Source organism: Sebastes fasciatus, chromosome 22 (genome assembly GCF_043250625.1).
Source record: "Sebastes fasciatus isolate fSebFas1 chromosome 22, fSebFas1.pri, whole genome shotgun sequence".
In the NCBI taxonomy this organism is placed as follows: Eukaryota; Metazoa; Chordata; class Actinopteri; order Perciformes; family Sebastidae; genus Sebastes; species Sebastes fasciatus.
The window spans coordinates 25,995,739-26,019,213 of record NC_133816.1 but is presented as its reverse complement, the minus strand read 5'-3'; the positions used below and the strand labels follow the sequence as shown (position 1 = coordinate 26,019,213).

Sequence of the window (23,475 nt, the reverse complement as noted above, 5' to 3'; positions counted from 1 at the left end):
CAGTTCACCTGCACTACAGAACAGTTCACCTGCACTACAGAACAGCTCACCTGCACTACAGAACAGCTCACCTGTATTACAGAACAGTTCACCTACATACAGAACAGCTCACCTGCACTACAGAACAGCTCACCTGTATTACAGAACAGCTCACCTGTATTACAGAACAGCTCACCTGCACTACAGAACAGCTCACCTGTATTACAGAACAGTTCACCTACATACAGAACAGCTCACCTGCACTACAGAACAGTTCACCTGCACTACAGAACAGTTCACCTGCACTACAGAACAGCTCACCTGCACTACAGAACAGCTCACCTGTATTACAGAACAGTTCACCTACATACAGAACAGCTCACCTGCACTACAGAACAGCTCACCTGTATTACAGAACAGCTCACCTGTATTACAGAACAGCTCACCTGCACTACAGAACAGCTCACCTGTATTACAGAACAGTTCACCTACATACAGAACAGCTCACCTGCACTACAGAACAGCTCACCTGCACTACACCACCTGGGTTTCTTTAGTAATATCTGCATGCAGTCATTGAAGGCAACCTGAAGCTGATGCATGCTGCCTTTTTAACCTACCTTTCTACCTTTCACCACAGGGGGGCAGTATAGAGGGGGGGTGCAATAGGCTCTAAAGAGACCTGTCTTAACATGGTCTGAACACAGGTAGAATGTTCTTGCCAACATGTCATCTTGAGTATACAATATACGGCGCTGCCTGTACACGTCATCATCAGACATTTGATCTGTAATAAAGTGCCCCTGATATGTTATTTTATTATAAACACATAGCGGTTGTCCTGATAGATAAAAAGCCCTATCTTCTTTTGTTCTACAGAACATGACAACACTCTTTTCTGCATCGTATTGCACATCATATCTGACCCCGTACTCGGAGCAGCTGTTGAAACCCGGCGCTGTTAGGAGAGAAAACAGTCAGATCGTCAGCATACATAACATGGTTTAGCAGGGTGTTACCAATCATACAGCCTTGACTTTATCAACCACTATCAGTCCAAAGATTAAAGTTTATAGAAAATCAACTACATATATATACTTCAGTAGTCTATGTGATGACAAATTGGTCATAATATAATAAATATATATATATAAATAGGTCATAATATAATAAATATATATATATAAATTGGTCATAATATAATAAATATATATATATAAATAGGTCATAATATAATAAATATATATATATAAATTGGTCATAATATAATATATATATATATATATATATATGGTTTGGTCATAATATAATTAGGATTGGTCTTAATATAATTAATATATATATATATAAATTGGTCATAATATAATAAATATAGATATATATATATATAAATTGGTCATAATATAATAAATATATAAATATAAATTGGTCATAATATAATAAATATAGATATATATATATAAATTGGTCATAATATAATAAATATATAAATATATATATAAATTGGTCATAATATAGTAAATATATATAACAAAAATTGGTCATAATATAATAAATATATATATATATATATATAAATTGGTCATAATATAATAAATATATATATATATATATAAATTGGTCATAATATAGTAAATAAATATAACAAAAATTGGTCATAATATAATATATATATATATATATATATATAAATTGGTCATAATATAATAAATATATATATAAAAAATTGGTCATAATATAATATATAAATATATATATATATATATATATAAATTGGTCACAATATAATAAATATATATATATATAAATTGGTCATAATATAATAAATATATATATATAAATTGGTCATAATATAATAAATATATATATAAATTGGTCATAATATAATAAATATATATATATATATATATATAAATTGGTCATAATATAATAAATATATATATATATATATATATATATAAATTGGTCATAATATAATAAATATATATATATATATATATATAAATTGGTCATAATATAATAAATATATATATATATATATATATATAAATTGGTCATAATATAATAAATATATATATATATATAAATTGGTCATAATATAATATAATAAATATATATATATATATTAATTGTTCATAATATATCATTGGGTGAACTGTGATCTGTAAAGTAACTACAGCTGTCAGATAAATGTAGTGGAGTAAACAGTAGAATATTCCCTCTGAGATGTAGTGGAGGAGAAGTAGGAAGTAGCAGGAAAGTTAAGTTCAGTACTAAAGTACTAAATGTACTGAGTTACATTCCACCACTGAATCTAATCATGTTGATTAATCTGTGCAGCTGTAGTTTCCCTCCTGACCGCCAGGTGGAGACGGTCTGTCACTTTACACTGAAGGACCAGACCGGAAGTACTCGTAGCTTCCGGCGTGGCTGTGTGGCTGTGTGGCCGTTGGCGGGATCGCTGTTGTTGTTAGCTGAAGATCTTTGATCCGTCTGGAGCTCGAGCTGCAGGTGAACCTTCACACACCCAGGTAAACCCTTTAACAAGCTTCCTCTGAGCCGGAAGTCCAAGAGGAGACGAAGAGAAGAAGAATATGAACCGAGTTAAACCCGAAAACAGACAGTTAGCTCCATGCTAACAAGCTAACAGCTAGTTAGCTCCATGCTAACAAGCTAACAGGCTAACCAGCTAGTTCGCATGTTAGCTTTAGCTTTAGCTCGCTGCTAACAGCTAGCTTTAGTACTTTATACTCTACTTTATACTCTACTACACCTCAGAGGTATCTATAGTACTTTATACTCTACTACATCTCAGAGGTAACTATAGTACTTTATACTCTACTACATCTCAGAGGTAACTGTAGTACTTTATACTCTACTACATCTCAGAGGTTACTATAGTACTTTATACTCTACTACACCTCAGAGGTAACTATAGTACTTTATACTCTACTACATCTCAGAGGTAACTATAGTACTTTATACTCTACTACATCTCAGAGGTTACTATAGTACTTTATACTCTACTACACCTCAGAGGTAACTATAGTACTTTATACTCTACTACATCTCAGAGGTATCTATAGTACTTTATACTCTACTACATCTCAGAGGTAACTATAGTACTTTATACTCTACTACACCTCAGAGGTTACTATAGTACTTTATACTCTACTACATCTCAGAGGTAACTATAGTACTTTATACTCTATTACATCTCAGAGGTTACTATAGTACTTTATACTCTACTACACCTCAGAGGTAACTATAGTACTTTATACTCTATTACATCTCAGAGGTATCTATAGTACTTTATACTCTACTACATCTCAGAGGTAACTATAGTACTTTATACTCTACTACACCTCAGAGGTTACTATAGTACTTTATACTCTACTACATCTCAGAGGTAACTATAGTACTTTATACTCTATTACATCTCAGAGGTATCTATAGTACTTTATACTCTACTACATCTCAGAGGTAACTATAGTACTTTATACTCTACTACATCTCAGAGGTTACTATTGTACTTTATACTCTACTACACCTCAGAGGTTACTGTAGTACTTTATACTCTACTACATCTCAGAGGTAACTATAGTACTTTATACTCTACTACATCTCAGAGGTAACTATAGTACTTTATACTCTACTACACCTCAGAGGTAACTATAGTACTTTATACTCTACTACACCTCAGAGGTTACTATAGTACTTTATACTCTACTACATCTCAGAGGTATCTATAGTACTTTATACTCTACTACACCTCAGAGGTAACTATAGTACTTTATACTCTACTACATCTCAGAGGTAACTATAGTACTTTATACTCTACTACACCTCAGAGGTTACTATAGTACTTTATACTCTACTACACCTCAGAGGTAACTATAGTACTTTATACTCTACTACACCTCAGAGGTATCTATAGTACTTTATACTCTACTACATCTCAGAGGTAACTATAGTACTTTATACTCTACTACATCTCAGAGGTAACTATAGTACTTTATACTCTACTACATCTCAGAGGTTACTATTGTACTTTATACTCTACTACATCTCAGAGGTATCTATAGTACTTTATACTCTACTACACCTCAGAGGTTACTATAGTACTTTATACTCTACTACATCTCAGAGGTAACTATAGTACTTTATACTCTACTACATCTCAGAGGTAACTATAGTACTTTATACTCTACTACATCTCAGAGGTAACTATAGTACTTTATACTCTACTACATCTCAGAGGTAACTATAGTACTTTATACTCTACTACACCTCAGAGGTAACTATAGTACTTTATACTCTACTACATCTCAGAGGTTACTGTAGTACTTTATACTCTACTACATCTCAGAGGTAACTATAGTACTTTATACTCTACTACATCTCAGAGGTTACTATAGTACTTTATACTCTACTACACCTCAGAGGTTACTGTAGTACTTTATACTCTACTACATCTCAGAGGTAACTATAGTACTTTATACTCTACTACATCTCAGAGGTTACTATAGTACTTTATACTCTACTACATCTCAGAGGTTACTATAGTACTTTATACTCTACTACATCTCAGAGGTAACTATAGTACTTTATACTCTACTACACCTCAGAGGTATCTATAGTACTTTATACTCTACTACATCTCAGAGGTAACTATAGTACTTTATACTCTACTACATCTCAGAGGTAACTATAGTACTTTATACTCTACTACATCTCAGAGGTAACTATAGTACTTTATACTCTACTACACCTCAGAGGTTACTATAGTACTTTATACTCTACTACATCTCAGAGGTAACTATAGTACTTTATACTCTACTACATCTCAGAGGTATCTATAGTACTTTATACTCTACTACACCTCAGAGGTAACTATAGTACTTTATACTCTACTACATCTCAGAGGTAACTATAGTACTTTATACTCTACTACACCTCAGAGGTAACTATAGTACTTTATACTCTACTACATCTCAGAGGTAACTATAGTACTTTATACTCTACTACATCTCAGAGGTTACTATAGTACTTTATACTCTACTTTATACTCTACTACACCTCAGAGGTATCTATAGTACTTTATACTCTACTACACCTCAGAGGTATCTATAGTACTTTATACTCTACTACACCTCAGAGGTATCTATAGTATTTTATACTCTACTACATCTCAGAGGTAACTATAGTACTTTATACTCTACTACATCTCAGAGGTTACTATAGTACTTTATACTCTACTTTATACTCTACTACACCTCAGAGGTATCTATAGTACTTTATACTCTACTACACCTCAGAGGTATCTATAGTATTTTATACTCTACTACATCTCAGAGGTAACTATAGTACTTTATACTCTACTACATCTCAGAGGTTACTATAGTACTTTATACTCTACTACATCTCAGAGGTTACTATAGTACTTTATACTCTACTACATCTCAGAGGTAACTATAGTACTTTATACTCTACTACATCTCAGAGGTTACTATAGTACTTTATACTCTACTTTATACTCTACTACACCTCAGAGGTATCTATAGTACTTTATACTCTACTACACCTCAGAGGTATCTATAGTATTTTATACTCTACTACATCTCAGAGGTAACTATAGTACTTTATACTCTACTACATCTCAGAGGTTACTATAGTACTTTATACTCTACTTTATACTCTACTACACCTCAGAGGTTACTATAGTACTTTATACTCTACTACATCTCAGAGGTAACTATAGTACTTTATACTCTACTATACCTCAGAGGTTACTATAGTACTTTATACTCTACTACACCTCAGAGGTTACTATAGTACTTTATACTCTACTTTATACTCTACTACACCTCAGAGGTATCTATAGTACTTTATACTCTACTTTATACTCTACTACACCTCAGAGGTTACTATAGTACTTTATACTCTACTTTATACTCTACTACACCTCAGAGGTATCTATAGTACTTTATACTCTACTACACCTCAGAGGTATCTATAGTACTTTATACTCTACTACACCTCAGAGGTATCTATAGTACTTTATACTCTACTACACCTCAGAGGTTACTATAGTACTTTATACTCTACTTTATACTCTACTACACCTCAGAGGTTACTATAGTACTTTATACTCTACTTTATACTCTACTACACCTCAGAGGTATCTATAGTACTTTATACTCTACTACACCTCAGAGGTATCTATAGTACTTTATACTCTACTTTATACTCTACTACACCTCAGAGGTATCTATAGTACTTTATACTCTACTACATCTCAGAGGTATCTATAGTATTTTATACTCTACTACATCTCAGAGGTATCTATAGTACTTTATACTCTACTACACCTCAGAGGTATCTATAGTACTTTATACTCTACTACATCTCAGAGGTATCTATAGTATTTTATACTCTACTACATCTCAGAGGTATCTATAGTACTTTATACTCTACTACACCTCAGAGGTTACTATAGTACTTTATACTCTACTACATCTCAGAGGTTACTATAGTACTTTATACTCTACTTTATACTCTACTACACCTCAGAGGTATCTATAGTACTTTATACTCTACTACACCTCAGAGGTTACTATAGTACTTTATACTCTACTACATCTCAGAGGTAACTATAGTACTTTATACTCTACTATACCTCAGAGGTTACTATAGTACTTTATACTCTACTACACCTCAGAGGTTACTATAGTACTTTATACTCTACTTTATACTCTACTACACCTCAGAGGTTACTATAGTACTTTATACTCTACTACATCTCAGAGGTAACTATAGTACTTTATACTCTACTATACCTCAGAGGTTACTATAGTACTTTATACTCTACTACATCTCAGAGGTAACTATAGTACTTTATACTCTACTACACCTCAGAGGTATCTATAGTACTTTATACTCTACTACATCTCAGAGGTATCTATAGTACTTTATACTCTACTACATCTCAGAGGTTACTATAGTACTTTATACTCTACTACATCTCAGAGGTAACTATAGTACTTTATACTCTACTACATCTCAGAGGTAACTGTAGTACTTTATACTCTACTACACCTCAGAGGTTACTATAGTACTTTATACTCTACTACATCTCAGAGGTATCTATAGTACTTTATACTCTACTACATCTCAGAGGTAACTATAGTACTTTATACTCTACTACACCTCAGAGGTAACTAGTACTTTATACTCTACTACACCTCAGAGGTAACTATAGTACTTTATACTCTACTACATCTCAGAGGTAACTATAGTACTTTATACTCTACTACATCTCAGAGGTTACTATAGTACTTTATACTCTACTACACCTCAGAGGTTACTATAGTACTTTATACTCTACTACACCTCAGAGGTAACTATAGTACTTTATACTCTACTACATCTCAGAGGTAACTATAGTACTTTATACTCTACTACATCTCAGAGGTAACTATAGTACTTTATACTCTACTACATCTCAGAGGTAACTATAGTACTTTATACTCTACTACACCTCAGAGGTATCTATAGTACTTTATACTCTACTACACCTCAGAGGTAACTATAGTACTTTATACTCTACTACATCTCAGAGGTTACTATAGTACTTTATACTCTACTACATCTCAGAGGTAACTATAGTACTTTATACTCTACTACACCTCAGAGGTTACTATAGTACTTTATACTCTACTACATCTCAGAGGTTACTATAGTACTTTATACTCTACTACACCTCAGAGGTTACTATAGTACTTTATACTCTACTACATCTCAGAGGTAACTATAGTACTTTATACTCTACTACACCTCAGAGGTTACTATAGTACTTTATACTCTACTACATCTCAGAGGTTACTATAGTACTTTATACTCTACTACATCTCAGAGGTTACTATAGTACTTTATACTCTACTACATCTCAGAGGTAACTATAGTACTTTATACTCTACTACATCTCAGAGGTTACTATAGTACTTTATACTCTACTACATCTCAGAGGTATCTATAGTACTTTATACTCTACTACATCTCAGAGGTAACTATAGTACTTTATACTCTACTACACCTCAGAGGTTACTATAGTACTTTATACTCTACTACATCTCAGAGGTTACTATAGTACTTTATACTCTACTACACCTCAGAGGTAACTATAGTACTTTATACTCTACTACACATCAGAGGTAACTATAGTACTTTATACTCTACTACATCTCAGAGGTAACTATAGTACTTTATACTCTACTACACCTCAGAGGTAACTATAGTACTTTATACTCTACTACATCTCAGAGGTTACTATAGTACTTTATACTCTACTACATCTCAGAGGTAACTGTAGTACTTTATACTCTACTACATCTCAGAGGTTACTATAGTACTTTATACTCTACTACATCTCAGAGGTAACTGTAGTACTTTATACTCTACTACATCTCAGAGGTATCTATAGTACTTTATACTCTACTACATCTCAGAGGTAACTATAGTACTTTATACTCTACTACATCTCAGAGGTAACTATAGTACTTTATACTCTACTACATCTCAGAGGTAACTATAGTACTTTATACTCTACTACATCTCAGAGGTAACTATAGTACTTTATACTCTACTACATCTCAGAGGTAACTGTAGTACTTTATACTCTACTACATCTCAGAGGTATCTATAGTACTTTATACTCTACTACATCTCAGAGGTAACTGTAGTACTTTATACTCTATTACATCTCAGAGGTAACTATAGTACTTTATACTCTACTACATCTCAGAGGTAACTGTAGTACTTTATACTCTATTACATCTCAGAGGTATCTATAGTACTTTATACTCTACTACATCTCAGAGGTTACTATAGTACTTTATACTCTACTACATCTCAGAGGTAACTATAGTACTTTATACTCTACTACATCTCAGAGGTATCTATAGTACTTTATACTCTACTACATCTCAGAGGTTACTATAGTACTTTATACTCTACTACATCTCAGAGGTAACTATAGTACTTTATACTCTACTACATCTCAGAGGTATCTATAGTACTTTATACTCTACTACATCTCAGAGGTAACTATAGTACTTTATACTCTACTACATCTCAGAGGTTACTATAGTACTTTATACTCTACTACATCTCAGAGGTAACTATAGTACTTTATACTCTACTACATCTCAGAGGTATCTATAGTACTTTATACTCTACTACATCTCAGAGGTAACTATAGTACTTTATACTCTACTACATCTCAGAGGTTACTATAGTACTTTATACTCTACTACATCTCAGAGGTTACTATAGTACTTTATACTCTACTGGTCGAGGTAACTATAGTACTTTATACTCTACTGGTACTACTAGTACTACTGTAGTACTTGTGTTTTCAGTCCAATGGGAGACAGCGATGACGAGTTCGACCGGAGGAGGCGGGACAAGTTCAGGAGAGAGAGGAGCGACATGGAGCGGTCGAGAGAGAGGGAGGAGAGGAGGAGGGACGACTGGCCGGACAGGTACGAGCTCACCTGACCACGCAGGTAACCCCGACACATCGGTGTGAGGCGTTAACGTGTGTGTGTGTGTGTGTGTGTGTTCAGGGACTGGGACCGCGGCAGAGAGAGGAGGCGGGACTACGACCGTGGTCGCAGAGAGCGCTTCTCTCCGCCCAGACACATCAGCCCTCAGCACAAACGCATGAGGAGAGACTGGTGAGTGAGAGGGTGAGTGATGTCATCATTTTACCTACCAACACGCCACACGTCTTCATTCTGTCCCGTCATGTCTGACATGTGCAGGGACGACCACCGCGGGGAGCCGTACCGCTACGACATGCCGTACGGAGGGGGAGGGGGAGGAGGAGGAGGCGGGGCTCCGTTTCCGGGGGTGGGGCCTCAGGGCTGGCACCCCGACCTCCCTCACCTTCACCCTCACCACGGAGGTCACCCGCTGCAGGGCAGGTGAGCTCAATAACAACCCGTGATGCAGCCGTGTTACGACTTTGTGTCTCGTAAAGTTCTGACTTTATTCCCGTTTTATTACGACTTTGTTTCAGGGAGTGATAATTTAAATAAAGTGTCTCTCTCAGGTTGGGGATGGTGGATCCAGATCTCCCTCCTCCTGGTCCTCCCACCATGAGGAGCTTTAAGGTGAGTCCAGCAGCAGCAGCGTGGCTTTAGAGGTGCTCCATGTGTCTCTTTATTAATAATAATAATAATAATAATAATAATAATGATGTCTGTGTGTCTGCAGGAGTTTCTGTTGAACATGGAGGACAGTGTTGACGAGACGGAGTCTGTGAAGCGCTACAATCAGTACAAACTGGACTTCAGACGCCAGCAGCTGCAGGACTTCTTCCTCCAACACAAGGACCAGGAGTGGTTCCGCTCCAAGTACCACCCCGATGACATCACGGCGAGGAAGGCGGAGTCTCTGGCCGCCCTCAAAACCCGTCTGGGCGTCTTCCTCTTCCTGCTGGACAACAACTGGCTGGATAACATGTCGCTGGACATGGAGCACGCCCCCGCCATCATCAAGCTGCTGGACGCAGGTAGAGACAGACGGGCTAGTGAGACGGGATAAAACCGAGCGGGGAGACGGGGTAAAACTGAGGGAGACGAGATAATACTGAGGGAGACGAGATAATACTGAGGGAGACGGGATAATACTGAGGGAGACGGGATAATACTGAGGGAGACGGGGTAAAACTGAGGGAGACGAGATAATACTGAGGGAGACGAGGTAATACTGAGGGAGACGAGATAATACTGAGGGAGACGAGATAATACTGAGGGAGACGGGATGATACTGAGGGAGACGGGATGATACTGAGGGAGACGGGATAATACTGAGGGAGACGAGATGATACTGAGGGAGACGAGATGATACTGAGGGAGACGAGATAATACTGAGGGAGACGAGATAATACTGAGGGAGACGAGATAATACTGAGGGAGACGAGATAATACTGAGGGAGACGAGATGATACTGAGGGAGACGGGGTAAAACTGAGGGAGACGAGATGATACTGAGGGAGACGAGATAATACTGAGGGAGACGAGATAATACTGAGGGAGACGGGATAATACTGAGGGAGACGGGATAATACTGAGGGAGACGAGATAATACTGAGGGAGACGAGATAATACTGAGGGAGACGGGATAATACTGAGGGAGACGGGATAATACTGAGGGAGACGAGATAATACTGAGGGAGACGAGATGATACTGAGGGAGACGAGATAATACTGAGGGAGACGAGATAATACTGAGGGAGACGAGATAATACTGAGGGAGACGAGATGATACTGAGGGAGACGAGATAATACTGAGGGAGACGAGATAATACTGAGGGAGACGAGATGATACTGAGGGAGACGAGATAATACTGAGGGAGACGAGATAATACTGAGGGAGACGGGGTAAAACTGAGGGAGACGAGATGATACTGAGGGAGACGGGATAATACTGAGGGAGACGAGATGATACTGAGGGAGACGGGGTAAAACTGAGGGAGACGAGATGATACTGAGGGAGACGAGATAATACTGAGGGAGACGAGATGATACTGAGGGAGACGAGATGATACTGAGGGAGACGAGATAATACTGAGGGAGACGAGATGATACTGAGGGAGACGAGATGATACTGAGGGAGACGAGATGATACTGAGGTAGACGAGGTGATACTGAGGGAGACGGGGTAAAACTGAGGGAGACGGGGTAATACTGAGGGAGACGAGATGATACTGAGGGAGACGAGATAATACTGAGGGAGACGAGATGACACTGAGGGAGACGAGATGACACTGAGGGAGACGAGATGATACTGAGGGAGACGAGATAATACTGAGGGAGACGAGATGATACTGAGGGAGACGGGGTAAAACTGAGGGAGACGAGATGATACTGAGGGAGACGAGATGATACTGAGGGAGACGAGATGATACTGAGGGAGACGAGATAATACTGAGGGAGACGAGATGATACTGAGGGAGACGAGATGATACTGAGGGAGACGAGATGATACTGAGGGAGACGAGATAATACTGAGGGAGACGAGATGATACTGAGGGAGACGGGGTAAAACTGAGGGAGACGAGATGATACTGAGGGAGACGAGATGATACTGAGGGAGACGAGATGATACTGAGGGAGACGAGATGATACTGAGGGAGACGAGATAATACTGAGGGAGACGAGATGATACTGAGGGAGACGGGGTAAAACTGAGGGAGACGAGATGATACTGAGGGAGACGAGATGATACTGAGGGAGACGAGATGATACTGAGGGAGACGAGATGATACTGAGGGAGACGAGATGATACTGAGGGAGACGAGGTGATACTGAGGGAGACGAGATAATACTGAGGGAGACGAGATGATACTGAGGGAGACGAGATGATACTGAGGGAGACGAGATGACACTGAGGGAGACGAGATGATACTGAGGGAGACGAGATGATACTGAGGGAGACGAGATGATACTGAGGGAGACGAGATAATACTGAGGGAGACGAGATAATACTGAGGGAGACGAGATGATACTGAGGGAGACGGGGTAAAACTGAGGGAGACGAGATGATACTGAGGGAGACGAGATAATACTGAGGGAGACGAGATAATACTGAGGGAGACGAGATGATACTGAGGGAGACGAGGTGATACTGAGGGAGACGGGGTAATACTGAGGGAGACGAGATGATACTGAGGGAGACGAGATGATACTGAGGGAGACGGGGTAATACTGAGGGAGACGAGATGATACTGAGGGAGACGAGGTGATACTGAGGGAGACGAGATGATACTGAGGGAGACGGGGTAATACTGAGGGAGACGAGATAATACTGAGGGAGACGAGGTGATACTGAGGGAGACGGGGTAATACTGAGGGAGACGAGATGATACTGAGGGAGACGAGATGATACTGAGGGAGACGAGATGATACTGAGGGAGACGGGGTGATACTGAGGGAGACGAGATGATACTGAGGGAGACGAGATGACACTGAGGGAGACGAGATGATACTGAGGGAGACGAGATGATACTGAGGGAGACGGGGTAAAACTGAGGGAGACGAGATGATACTGAGGGAGACGAGATGACACTGAGGGAGACGAGATGACACTGAGGGAGACGAGATGATACTGAGGGAGACGAGATGACACTGAGGGAGACGAGATGATACTGAGGGAGACGAGATGATACTGAGGGAGACGGGGTAAAACTGAGGGAGACGAGATGATACTGAGGGAGACGAGATAATACTGAGGGAGACGAGATGATACTGAGGGAGACGAGATGATACTGAGGGAGACGAGATGATACTGAGGGAGACGAGATGATACTGAGGGAGACGAGATGATACTGAGGGAGACGAGATGATACTGAGGGAGACGAGATGATACTGAGGGAGACGAGATGATACTGAGGGAGACGAGGTGATACTGAGGGAGACGAGATAATACTGAGGGAGACGAGATGATACTGAGGGAGACGAGATGACACTGAGGGAGACGAGATGACACTGAGGGAGACGAGATGACACTGAGGGAGACGAGATGATACTGAGGGAGACGAGATGATACTGAGGGAGACGAGATAATACTGAGGGAGACGAGATAATACTGAGGGAGACGAGATGATACTGAGGGAGACGAGATAATACTGAGGGAGACGAGATGATACTGAGGGAGACGAGATGATACTGAGGGAGACGAGATGATACTGAGGGAGACGGGGTAAAACTGAGGGAGACGAGATGATACTGAGGGAGACGAGATGATACTGAGGGAGACGAGGTGATACTGAGGGAGACGGGGTAATACTGAGGGAGACGAGATGATACTGAGGGAGACGAGATGATACTGAGGGAGACGGGGTAATACTGAGGGAGACGAGATGATACTGAGGGAGACGAGGTGATACTGAGGGAGACGAGATGATACTGAGGGAGACGGGGTAATACTGAGGGAGACGAGATGATACTGAGGGAGACGAGGTGATACTGAGGGAGACGAGATGATACTGAGGGAGACGGGGTAATACTGAGGGAGACGAGATAATACTGAGGGAGACGAGGTGATACTGAGGGAGACGGGGTAATACTGAGGGAGACGAGATGATACTGAGGGAGACGAGATGATACTGAGGGAGACGAGATGATACTGAGGGAGACGGGGTGATACTGAGGGAGACGGGGTAATACTGAGGGAGACGAGATGATACTGAGGGAGACGAGATGACACTGAGGGAGACGAGATGATACTGAGGGAGACGAGATGATACTGAGGGAGACGGGGTAAAACTGAGGGAGACGAGATGATACTGAGGGAGACGAGATGACACTGAGGGAGACGAGATGACACTGAGGGAGACGAGATGATACTGAGGGAGACGAGATGACACTGAGGGAGACGAGATGATACTGAGGGAGACGAGATGATACTGAGGGAGACGGGGTAAAACTGAGGGAGACGAGATGATACTGAGGGAGACGAGATAATACTGAGGGAGACGAGATGATACTGAGGGAGACGAGATGATACTGAGGGAGACGAGATAATACTGAGGGAGACGAGATGATACTGAGGGAGACGAGATGATACTGAGGGAGACGAGATGATACTGAGGGAGACGAGATGATACTGAGGGAGACGAGATGATACTGAGGGAGACGAGGTGATACTGAGGGAGACGAGATAATACTGAGGGAGACGAGATGATACTGAGGGAGACGAGATGATACTGAGGGAGACGAGATGACACTGAGGGAGACGAGATGATACTGAGGGAGACGAGATGATACTGAGGGAGACGAGATGATACTGAGGGAGACGAGGTGATACTGAGGGAGACGAGATGATACTGAGGGAGACGAGATGATACTGAGGGAGACGAGATGACACTGAGGGAGACGAGATGATACTGAGGGAGACGAGATGATACTGAGGGAGACGAGATGATACTGAGGGAGACGGGGTAATACTGAGGGAGACGAGATGATACTGAGGGAGACGAGGTGATACTGAGGGAGACGAGATGATACTGAGGGAGACGGGGTAATACTGAGGGAGACGAGATAATACTGAGGGAGACGAGGTGATACTGAGGGAGACGGGGTAAAACTGAGGGAGACGAGATGATACTGAGGGAGACGGGGTGATACTGAGGGAGACGGGGTAATACTGAGGGAGACGAGATGATACTGAGGGAGACGAGATGACACTGAGGGAGACGAGATGATACTGAGGGAGACGAGATGATACTGAGGGAGACGGGGTAAAACTGAGGGAGACGAGATGATACTGAGGGAGACGAGATGACACTGAGGGAGACGAGATGACACTGAGGGAGACGAGATGATACTGAGGGAGACGAGATGACACTGAGGGAGACGAGATGATACTGAGGGAGACGAGATGATACTGAGGGAGACGGGGTAAAACTGAGGGAGACGAGATGATACTGAGGGAGACGAGATAATACTGAGGGAGACGAGATGATACTGAGGGAGACGAGATGATACTGAGGGAGACGAGATAATACTGAGGGAGACGAGATGATACTGAGGGAGACGAGATGATACTGAGGGAGACGAGATGATACTGAGGGAGACGAGATGATACTGAGGGAGACGAGGTGATACTGAGGGAGACGAGATAATACTGAGGGAGACGAGATGATACTGAGGGAGACGAGATGATACTGAGGGAGACGAGATGACACTGAGGGAGACGAGATGATACTGAGGGTGAGGGAGACGAGATGATACTGAGGGAGACGAGATGATACTGAGGGAGACGAGATAATACTGAGGGAGACGAGATAATACTGAGGGAGACGAGATGATACTGAGGGAGACGGGGTAAAACTGAGGGAGACGAGATGATACTGAGGGAGACGAGGTGATACTGAGGGAGACGGGGTAATACTGAGGGAGACGAGATGATACTGAGGGAGACGAGATGATACTGAGGGAGACGAGATGATACTGAGGGAGACGGGGTAATACTGAGGGAGACGAGATGATACTGAGGGAGACGAGGTGATACTGAGGGAGACGAGATGATACTGAGGGAGACGAGATAATACTGAGGGAGACGAGATGATACTGAGGGAGACGGGGTAAAACTGAGGGAGACGAGATGATACTGAGGGAGACGAGATGATACTGAGGGAGACGAGGTGATACTGAGGGAGACGAGATGATACTGAGGGAGACGAGATGACACTGAGGGAGACGAGATGATACTGAGGGAGACGAGGTGATACTGAGGGAGACGAGATAATACTGAGGGAGACGAGATGATACTGAGGGAGACGAGATGATACTGAGGGAGACGAGATGACACTGAGGGAGACGAGATGATACTGAGGGAGACGAGATGATACTGAGGGAGACGAGATGATACTGAGGGAGACGAGATAATACTGAGGGAGACGAGATAATACTGAGGGAGACGAGATGATACTGAGGGAGACGGGGTAAAACTGAGGGAGACGAGATGATACTGAGGGAGACGAGATGATACTGAGGGAGACGAGGTGATACTGAGGGAGACGGGGTAATACTGAGGGAGACGAGATGATACTGAGGGAGACGAGATGATACTGAGGGAGACGGGGTAATACTGAGGGAGACGAGATGATACTGAGGGAGACGAGGTGATACTGAGGGAGACGAGATGATACTGAGGGAGACGAGATAATACTGAGGGAGACGAGATGATACTGAGGGAGACGAGATAATACTGAGGGAGACGAGATGATACTGAGGGAGACGAGATAATACTGAGGGAGACGAGATGATACTGAGGGAGACGAGATGATACTGAGGGAGACGAGGTGATACTGAGGGAGACGGGGTAATACTGAGGGAGACGAGATAATACTGAGGGAGACGAGGTGATACTGAGGGAGACGGGGTAATACTGAGGGAGACGAGATGATACTGAGGGAGACGGGGTGATACTGAGGGAGACGGGGTAAAACTGAGGGAGACGAGATGATACTGAGGGAGACGAGGTGATACTGAGGGAGACGGGGTAATACTGAGGGAGACGAGATGATACTGAGGGAGACGGGGTGATACTGAGGGAGACGGGGTAAAACTTCCTGCTTTCACCTTGCAGGGGTTTCTGGGTAACGAAGTCTCTAACTCCTGTCTTCCTCTGCAGCGGTGATAAAGATGGAGGGAGGTACGGACCTTGACCTGCAGGTCCTTGAGGTACCGACCGCCGCTGCGGCGTCCGGCGGTGAGGCGACCACCAGCAGCAGCAGTGGAGCAGCAGCAGCAGGAAGTGGTGGCGGTGGCGAGAAGAGTCAGGGAGATCTTAGCGGAGATAACGTCAGCGGTCAGAGCGGCTCAGAGTCGACGGCGAGTCGGACAGAGGAGACGGGCGAGACGAAAGACGCCGATAAGGTCAGAACATCTTCGGTAGCTATAGACGGCCGGTCGCCGCGTGACGGAGCCGCTCAAACCCCAACGCTCTGTTTCCTCTTCTCTCTCAGGGCTGTGACGAGGACGCCACGCAGAACGGAGAGAAGGACAAAGACGAAGGAGAAGAAGAGGGAGAGGAAGGGGAGGAGGAGGACGAGGAGGAGGAGGAGAAGAAGGATGAAGAGGAGGAGGAGAAGACGGCGGCGAAGAAAGTGAGTTCTCGTTGTGCTGACAGACCGATTGATGACGGTGCTGGTGTTAACCCCTCCCCTTCCTCTCAGGGCAGGAAGAGGAAACGCAGCGTGTCGGTCGACAGCGGCGAGGGCAGCGCCTCCGACTCTGACTCCTCCCACTCTGACGGAGAGAAGGAGGAAGACGAGGAAAAGGAGGAAGAGGAGGAGGACAGAGAGGACGGTAGGAACAGATTTATGATGTGCTTCACAGTGATGACAGCGGTCTCGGTTTAACCGTCGGTGTTTGTGTGTCAGAGCGCCGTAAAGAGCGAGGGAAGGAGAGAGTGAAGGAGAGAGGGAAGGAGAGAGTGAAGGAGAGAGGGAAGGAGCGAGAGAAGGAGGCACCGGCGAAGCCCCGCCCCCTCCACCTCACCACCTCCTTGTTCATCAGAAGCATCCCGCCAGAGGTGTCCAAGGAGGAGATCACTGCTGTAAGAGCGCACACACACACACACACACACACACACACACACACACACACACACACACACACACACACACACACACACACACCTGTAGAGACTCACCTGTACCGACCTGTTGGGTGTTTGTAGTTGTGTCGCAGGTACTCTGGCTTCCTGCGGGTGGCGCTGTCGGACCCTCAGCCTGAGAGGAGGTGAGAATCCTCCTTCATGTTTACTGCTGATTAGGAACTGTTGCTAACATGCTAACACGCTAACACGCTAAACTCAGATGGTTAACATTGTGTGTGTGTGTGTGTGTGTGTGTGTGTGTGTGTGTGTGTGTGTGTGTGTCAGGTTCTTCAGGCGCTGCTGGGTGACCTTTGACCGCAGCGTGAACATAAAGGAGACGTGCTGGAACCTGCAGAACATCCGGGTAAACTCACCCTGACGTTCTCTCTCAGTGTTCTCCTGTTATATCTGACGTTCTCTCAGTGTTCTCCTGTTATATCTGACGTTCTCTCAGTGTTCTCTCTGTTATATCTGACGTTCCCTCTCAGTGTTCTCCTGTTATATCTGACGTTCTCTCAGTGTTCTCCTGTTATATCTGACGTTCTCTCAGTGTTCTCTCTGTTATATCTGACGTTCCCTCTCAGTGTTCTCCTGTTATATCTGACGTTCCCTCTCAGTGTTCTCCTGTTATATCTGACGTTCCCTCTCAGTGTTCTCCTGTTATATCTGACGTTCTCTCAGTGTTCTCTCTGTTATATCTGACGTTCTCTCAGTGTTCTCTCTGTTATATCTGACGTTCTCTGTGTTCTCCTGTTATATCTGACGTTCCCTCTCAGTGTTCTCCTGTTATATCTGACGTTCTCTCTGTTCTCTCTGTTATATCTGACGTTCTCTCAGTGTTCTCCTGTTATATCTGACGTTCTCTCAGTGTTCTCTCTGTTATATCTGACGTTCCCTCTCAGTGTTCTCTCTGTTATATCTGACGTTCTCTCTCAGTGTTCTCCTGTTATATCTGACGTTCTCTCTCAGTGTTCTCTCTGTTATATCTGACGTTCTCTGTGTTCTCCTGTTATATCTGACGTTCCCTCTCAGTGTTCTCCTGTTATATCTGACGTTCTCTCAGTGTTCTCTCTGTTATATCTGACGTTCTCTCAGTGTTCTCTCTGTTATATCTGACGTTCTCTGTGTTCTCCTGTTATATCTGACGTTCCCTCTCAGTGTTCTCCTGTTATATCTGACGTTCTCTCAGTGTTCTCTCTGTTATATCTGACGTTCTCTGTGTTCTCCTGTTATATCTGACGTTCCCTCTCAGTGTTCTCCTGTTATATCTGACGTTCTCTCTGTTCTCTGTTATATCTGACGTTCTCTCAGTGTTCTCCTGTTATATCTGACGTTCTCTCAGTGTTCTCCTGTTATATCTGATGTTCCCTCTCTGTTCTCCTGTTATATCTGACGTTCTCTCTGTGTTCTCCTGTTATATCTGACGTTCCCTCTCTGTGTTCTCCTGTTATATCTGACGTTCCCTCTCTGTGTTCTCCTGTTATATCTGACGTTCCCTCTCTGTGTTCTCCTGTTATATCTGACGTTCCCTCTCTGTGTTCTCCTGTTATATCTGACGTTCTCTCTGTTCTCTCTGTTATATCTGACGTTCTCTCTGTGTTCTCCTGTTATATCTGACGTTCTCTCTGTGTTCTCCTGTTATATCTGACGTTCTCTCTGTTCTCTCTGTTATATCTGACGTTCCCTCTCTGTGTTCTCCTGTTATATCTGACGTTCCCTGTGTTCTCCTGTTATATCTGACGTTCCCTCTCTGTGTTCTCCTGTTATATCTGACGTTCTCTCAGTGTTCTCCTGTTATATCTGACGTTCTCTCTGTGTTCTCCTGTTATATCTGACGTTCTCTCTGTTCTCTCTGTTATATCTGACGTTCTCTCTGTGTTCTCCTGTTATATCTGACGTTCCCTCTCAGTGTTCTCCTGTTATATCTGACGTTCTCTCAGTGTTCTCCTGTTATATCTGACGTTCTCTCAGTGTTCTCCTGTTATATCTGACGTTCCCTCTCTGTGTTCTCCTGTTATATCTGACGTTCTCTCTGTTCTCTCTGTTATATCTGACGTTCTCTCTGTGTTCTCCTGTTATATCTGACGTTCTCTCTGTTCTCTCTGTTATATCTGACGTTCCCTCTCAGTGTTCTCCTGTTATATCTGACGTTCCCTCTGTGTTCTCCTGTTATATCTGACGTTCTCTCTGTTCTCTCTGTTATATCTGACGTTCTCTGTGTTCTCCTGTTATATCTGACGTTCCCTCTCTGTGTTCTCCTGTTATATCTGACGTTCCCTCAGTGTTCTCCTGTTATATCTGACGTTCTCTCTGTTCTCTCTGTTATATCTGACGTTCCCTCTCTGTGTTCTCCTGTTATATCTGACGTTCCCTCTGTGTTCTCCTGTTATATCTGACGTTCTCTCTGTGTTCTCCTGTTATATCTGACGTTCCCTCTCTGTGTTCTCCTGTTATATCTGACGTTCTCTCAGTGTTCTCCTGTTATATCTGACGTTCTCTCTGTTCTCTCTGTTATATCTGACGTTCCCTCTCTGTGTTCTCCTGTTATATCTGACGTTCTCTGTGTTCTCCTGTTATATCTGACGTTCTCTCTGTGTTCTCCTGTTATATCTGACGTTCTCTCTGTTCTCTCTGTTATATCTGACGTTCCCTCAGTGTTCTCCTGTTATATCTGACGTTCTCTCTGTTCTCTCTGTTATATCTGACGTTCCCTCTGTGTTCTCTCAGTGTTCTCCTGTTATATCTGACGTTCCCTCAGTGTTCTCCTGTTATATCTGACGTTCTCTCTCAGTGTTCTCCTGTTATATCTGACGTTCCCTCTGTGTTCTCCTGTTATATCTGACGTTCTCTCTCAGTGTTCTCCTGTTATATCTGACGTTCTCTCTCAGTGTTCTCCTGTTATATCTGACGTTCTCTCTGTGTTCTCCTGTTATATCTGACGTTCTCTCTGTTCTCTCTGTTATATCTGACGTTCTCTCTCAGTGTTCTCCTGTTATATCTGACGTTCTCTCTGTGTTCTCCTGTTATATCTGACGTTCTCTCAGTGTTCTCTCTGTTATATCTGACGTTCCCTCTCAGTGTTCTCCTGTTATATCTGACGTTCTCTCTGTTCTCTCTGTTATATCTGACGTTCTCTCTGTTCTCTCTGTTATATCTGACGTTCTCTCTGTGTTCTCCTGTTATATCTGACGTTCTCTCAGTGTTCTCCTGTTATATCTGGCGTTCTCTCTCAGTGTTCTCCTGTTATATCTGACGTTCTCTCTCAGTGTTCTCCTGTTATATCTGACGTTCTCTCAGTGTTCTCCTGTTATATCTGGCGTTCTCTCTCAGTGTTCTCCTGTTATATCTGACGTTCTCTCTCTGTGTTCTCCTGTTATATCTGACGTTCTCTCAGTGTTCTCCTGTTATATCTGACGTTCTCTCAGTGTTCTCCTGTTATATCTGACGTTCTCTCTCAGTGTTCTCCTGTTATATCTGACGTTCTCTCAGTGTTCTCCTGTTATATCTGACGTTCTCTCAGTGTTCTCCTGTTATATCTGACGTTCTCTCAGTGTTCTCCTGTTATATCTGACGTTCTCTCAGTGTTCTCCTGTTATATCTGACGTTCTCTCAGTGTTCTCCTGTTATATCTGACTTTCTCTCAGTGTTCTCCTGTTATATCTGACGTTCCCTCTCAGTGTTCTCCTGTTATATCTGACGTTCTCTCTGTGTTCTCCTGTTATATCTGACGTTCTCTCAGTGTTCTCCTGTTATATCTGACGTTCTCTCAGTGTTCTCCTGTTATATCTGACGTTCTCTCAGTGTTCTCCTGTTATATCTGACGTTCTCTCAGTGTTCTCCTGTTATATCTGACGTTCTCTCAGTGTTCTCCTGTTATATCTGACTTTCTCTCAGTGTTCTCCTGTTATATCTGACGTTCTCTCTCAGTGTTCTCCTGTTATATCTGACGTTCTCTCTCAGTGTTCTCCTGTTATATCTGACGTTCTCTCTGTGTTCTCCTGTTATATCTGACGTTCTCTCTGTGTTCTCCTGTTATATCTGACGTTCTCTCTCTGTGTTCTCTCTGTTATATCTGACGTTCCCTCTGTGTTCTCCTGTTATATCTGACGTTCTCTCAGTGTTCTCCTGTTATATCTGACGTTCTCTCAGTGTTCTCCTGTTATATCTGACGTTCTCTCTCTGTGTTCTCTCTGTTATATCTGACGTTCTCTCTGTGTTCTCCTGTTATATCTGACGTTCTCTCAGTGTTCTCCTGTTATATCTGACGTTCTCTCTGTGTTCTCCTGTTATATCTGACGTTCTCTCTCAGTGTTCTCCTGTTATATCTGACGTTCTCTCTCAGTGTTCTCCTGTTATATCTGACGTTCTCTCTGTGTTCTCCTGTTATATCTGACGTTCTCTCTCAGTGTTCTCCTGTTATATCTGACGTTCTCTCTGTTCTCTCTGTCAGCTCAGAGACTGTGAACTGTCTCCGGTGGTCAACAGAGATCTGTGTCGACGCGTCCGCACTGTTAACGGCCTGACGCACCACAAACCGGTGGTGAGGAACGACATCCGCCTGTCGGCCCGACTCGTCCACAGTCTGGACCAGAGAGGGGAGCTGTGGGCCGGACAGGTAGGCTTATGTCACGTCACGTCACGTCACGTCACGTCACGTCACGTCCAAGGTCAGAGGACTTTAATAAGTATCGTCTTTATCGTATTTAGCCTTTCTAAGAGGTAAGCTGTTATATCGCCGTCTTCACCAGACTCCATTCATAAAACCAGTAATTTAAGCTCTCAGAACACGGGGAGCTGTGAGTCGCCGGTCTACCGCTGCATCCGTCGGTTAGTTTGTCACCAAAGTCACACAATAACACAAACTAACCGATCGATGCAGCTCCTGATCGAAGTGGTAAAATTAGTGTTTTTGTGAGTGTACGCTACATTTAGAATATTTTCACCTCTTTGCCTCGCCGTCAGACGGACCTCTGCCTCGCCGTTAGACGGACCTCTGCCTCGCCGTTAGACGGCCCTCTGCCTCGCCGTTAGACGGCCCTTTGCCTCGCCGTCAGACGGCCCTTTGCCTCGCCGTCAGACGGCCCTTTGCCTCGCCGTTAGACGGCCCTCTGCCTCGCCGTCAGACGGCCCTTTGCCTCGCCGTCAGACGGCCCTTTGCCTCGCCGTCAGACGGCCCTCTGCCTCGCCGTTAGACGGCCCTCTGCCTCGCCGTTAGACGGCCCTTTGCCTCGCCGTTAGACGGCCCTTTACCTCGCCGTCAGACGTCCCTCTGCCTCGCCGTTAGACGGCCCTTTACCTCGCCGTTAGACGGCCCTCTGCCTC

At 43.0% G+C, this 23,475-nt stretch overlaps 1 protein-coding gene across 5 annotated transcripts in view; it reads left to right on the top strand.

Annotated features, from left to right (window-relative positions):
- Positions 1-2,331: 2,331 nt before the first annotated feature.
- The window catches only part of LOC141760653 (serrate RNA effector molecule homolog), a 33,109-nt gene continuing 11,965 nt past the window's right edge, over positions 2,332-23,475 (top strand). Inside the window, exons 1-13 of one of the 5 annotated variants that reach the window (XM_074623674.1) lie at positions 2,332-2,490; positions 9,399-9,521; positions 9,606-9,716; positions 9,804-9,965; positions 10,094-10,154; positions 10,258-10,555; positions 17,185-17,429; positions 17,519-17,659; positions 17,729-17,861; positions 17,948-18,111; positions 18,235-18,296; positions 18,439-18,517; positions 22,604-22,768. In XM_074623674.1, the coding sequence (XP_074479775.1) occupies positions 9,403-9,521; positions 9,606-9,716; positions 9,804-9,965; positions 10,094-10,154; positions 10,258-10,555; positions 17,185-17,429; positions 17,519-17,659; positions 17,729-17,861; positions 17,948-18,111; positions 18,235-18,296; positions 18,439-18,517; positions 22,604-22,768 (1,740 nt within the window). In that variant the 5' untranslated portion in view covers positions 2,332-2,490; positions 9,399-9,402. Of the gene's footprint in view, positions 2,511-9,372; positions 9,522-9,605; positions 9,717-9,803; positions 9,966-10,093; positions 10,155-10,257; positions 10,556-17,184; positions 17,430-17,518; positions 17,660-17,728; positions 17,862-17,935; positions 18,112-18,234; positions 18,297-18,438; positions 18,518-22,603; positions 22,769-23,475 lie in introns of all 5 variants that reach the window. The other 4 variants (XM_074623670.1, XM_074623671.1, XM_074623672.1 and 1 more) reach the window with 4 other exon arrangements.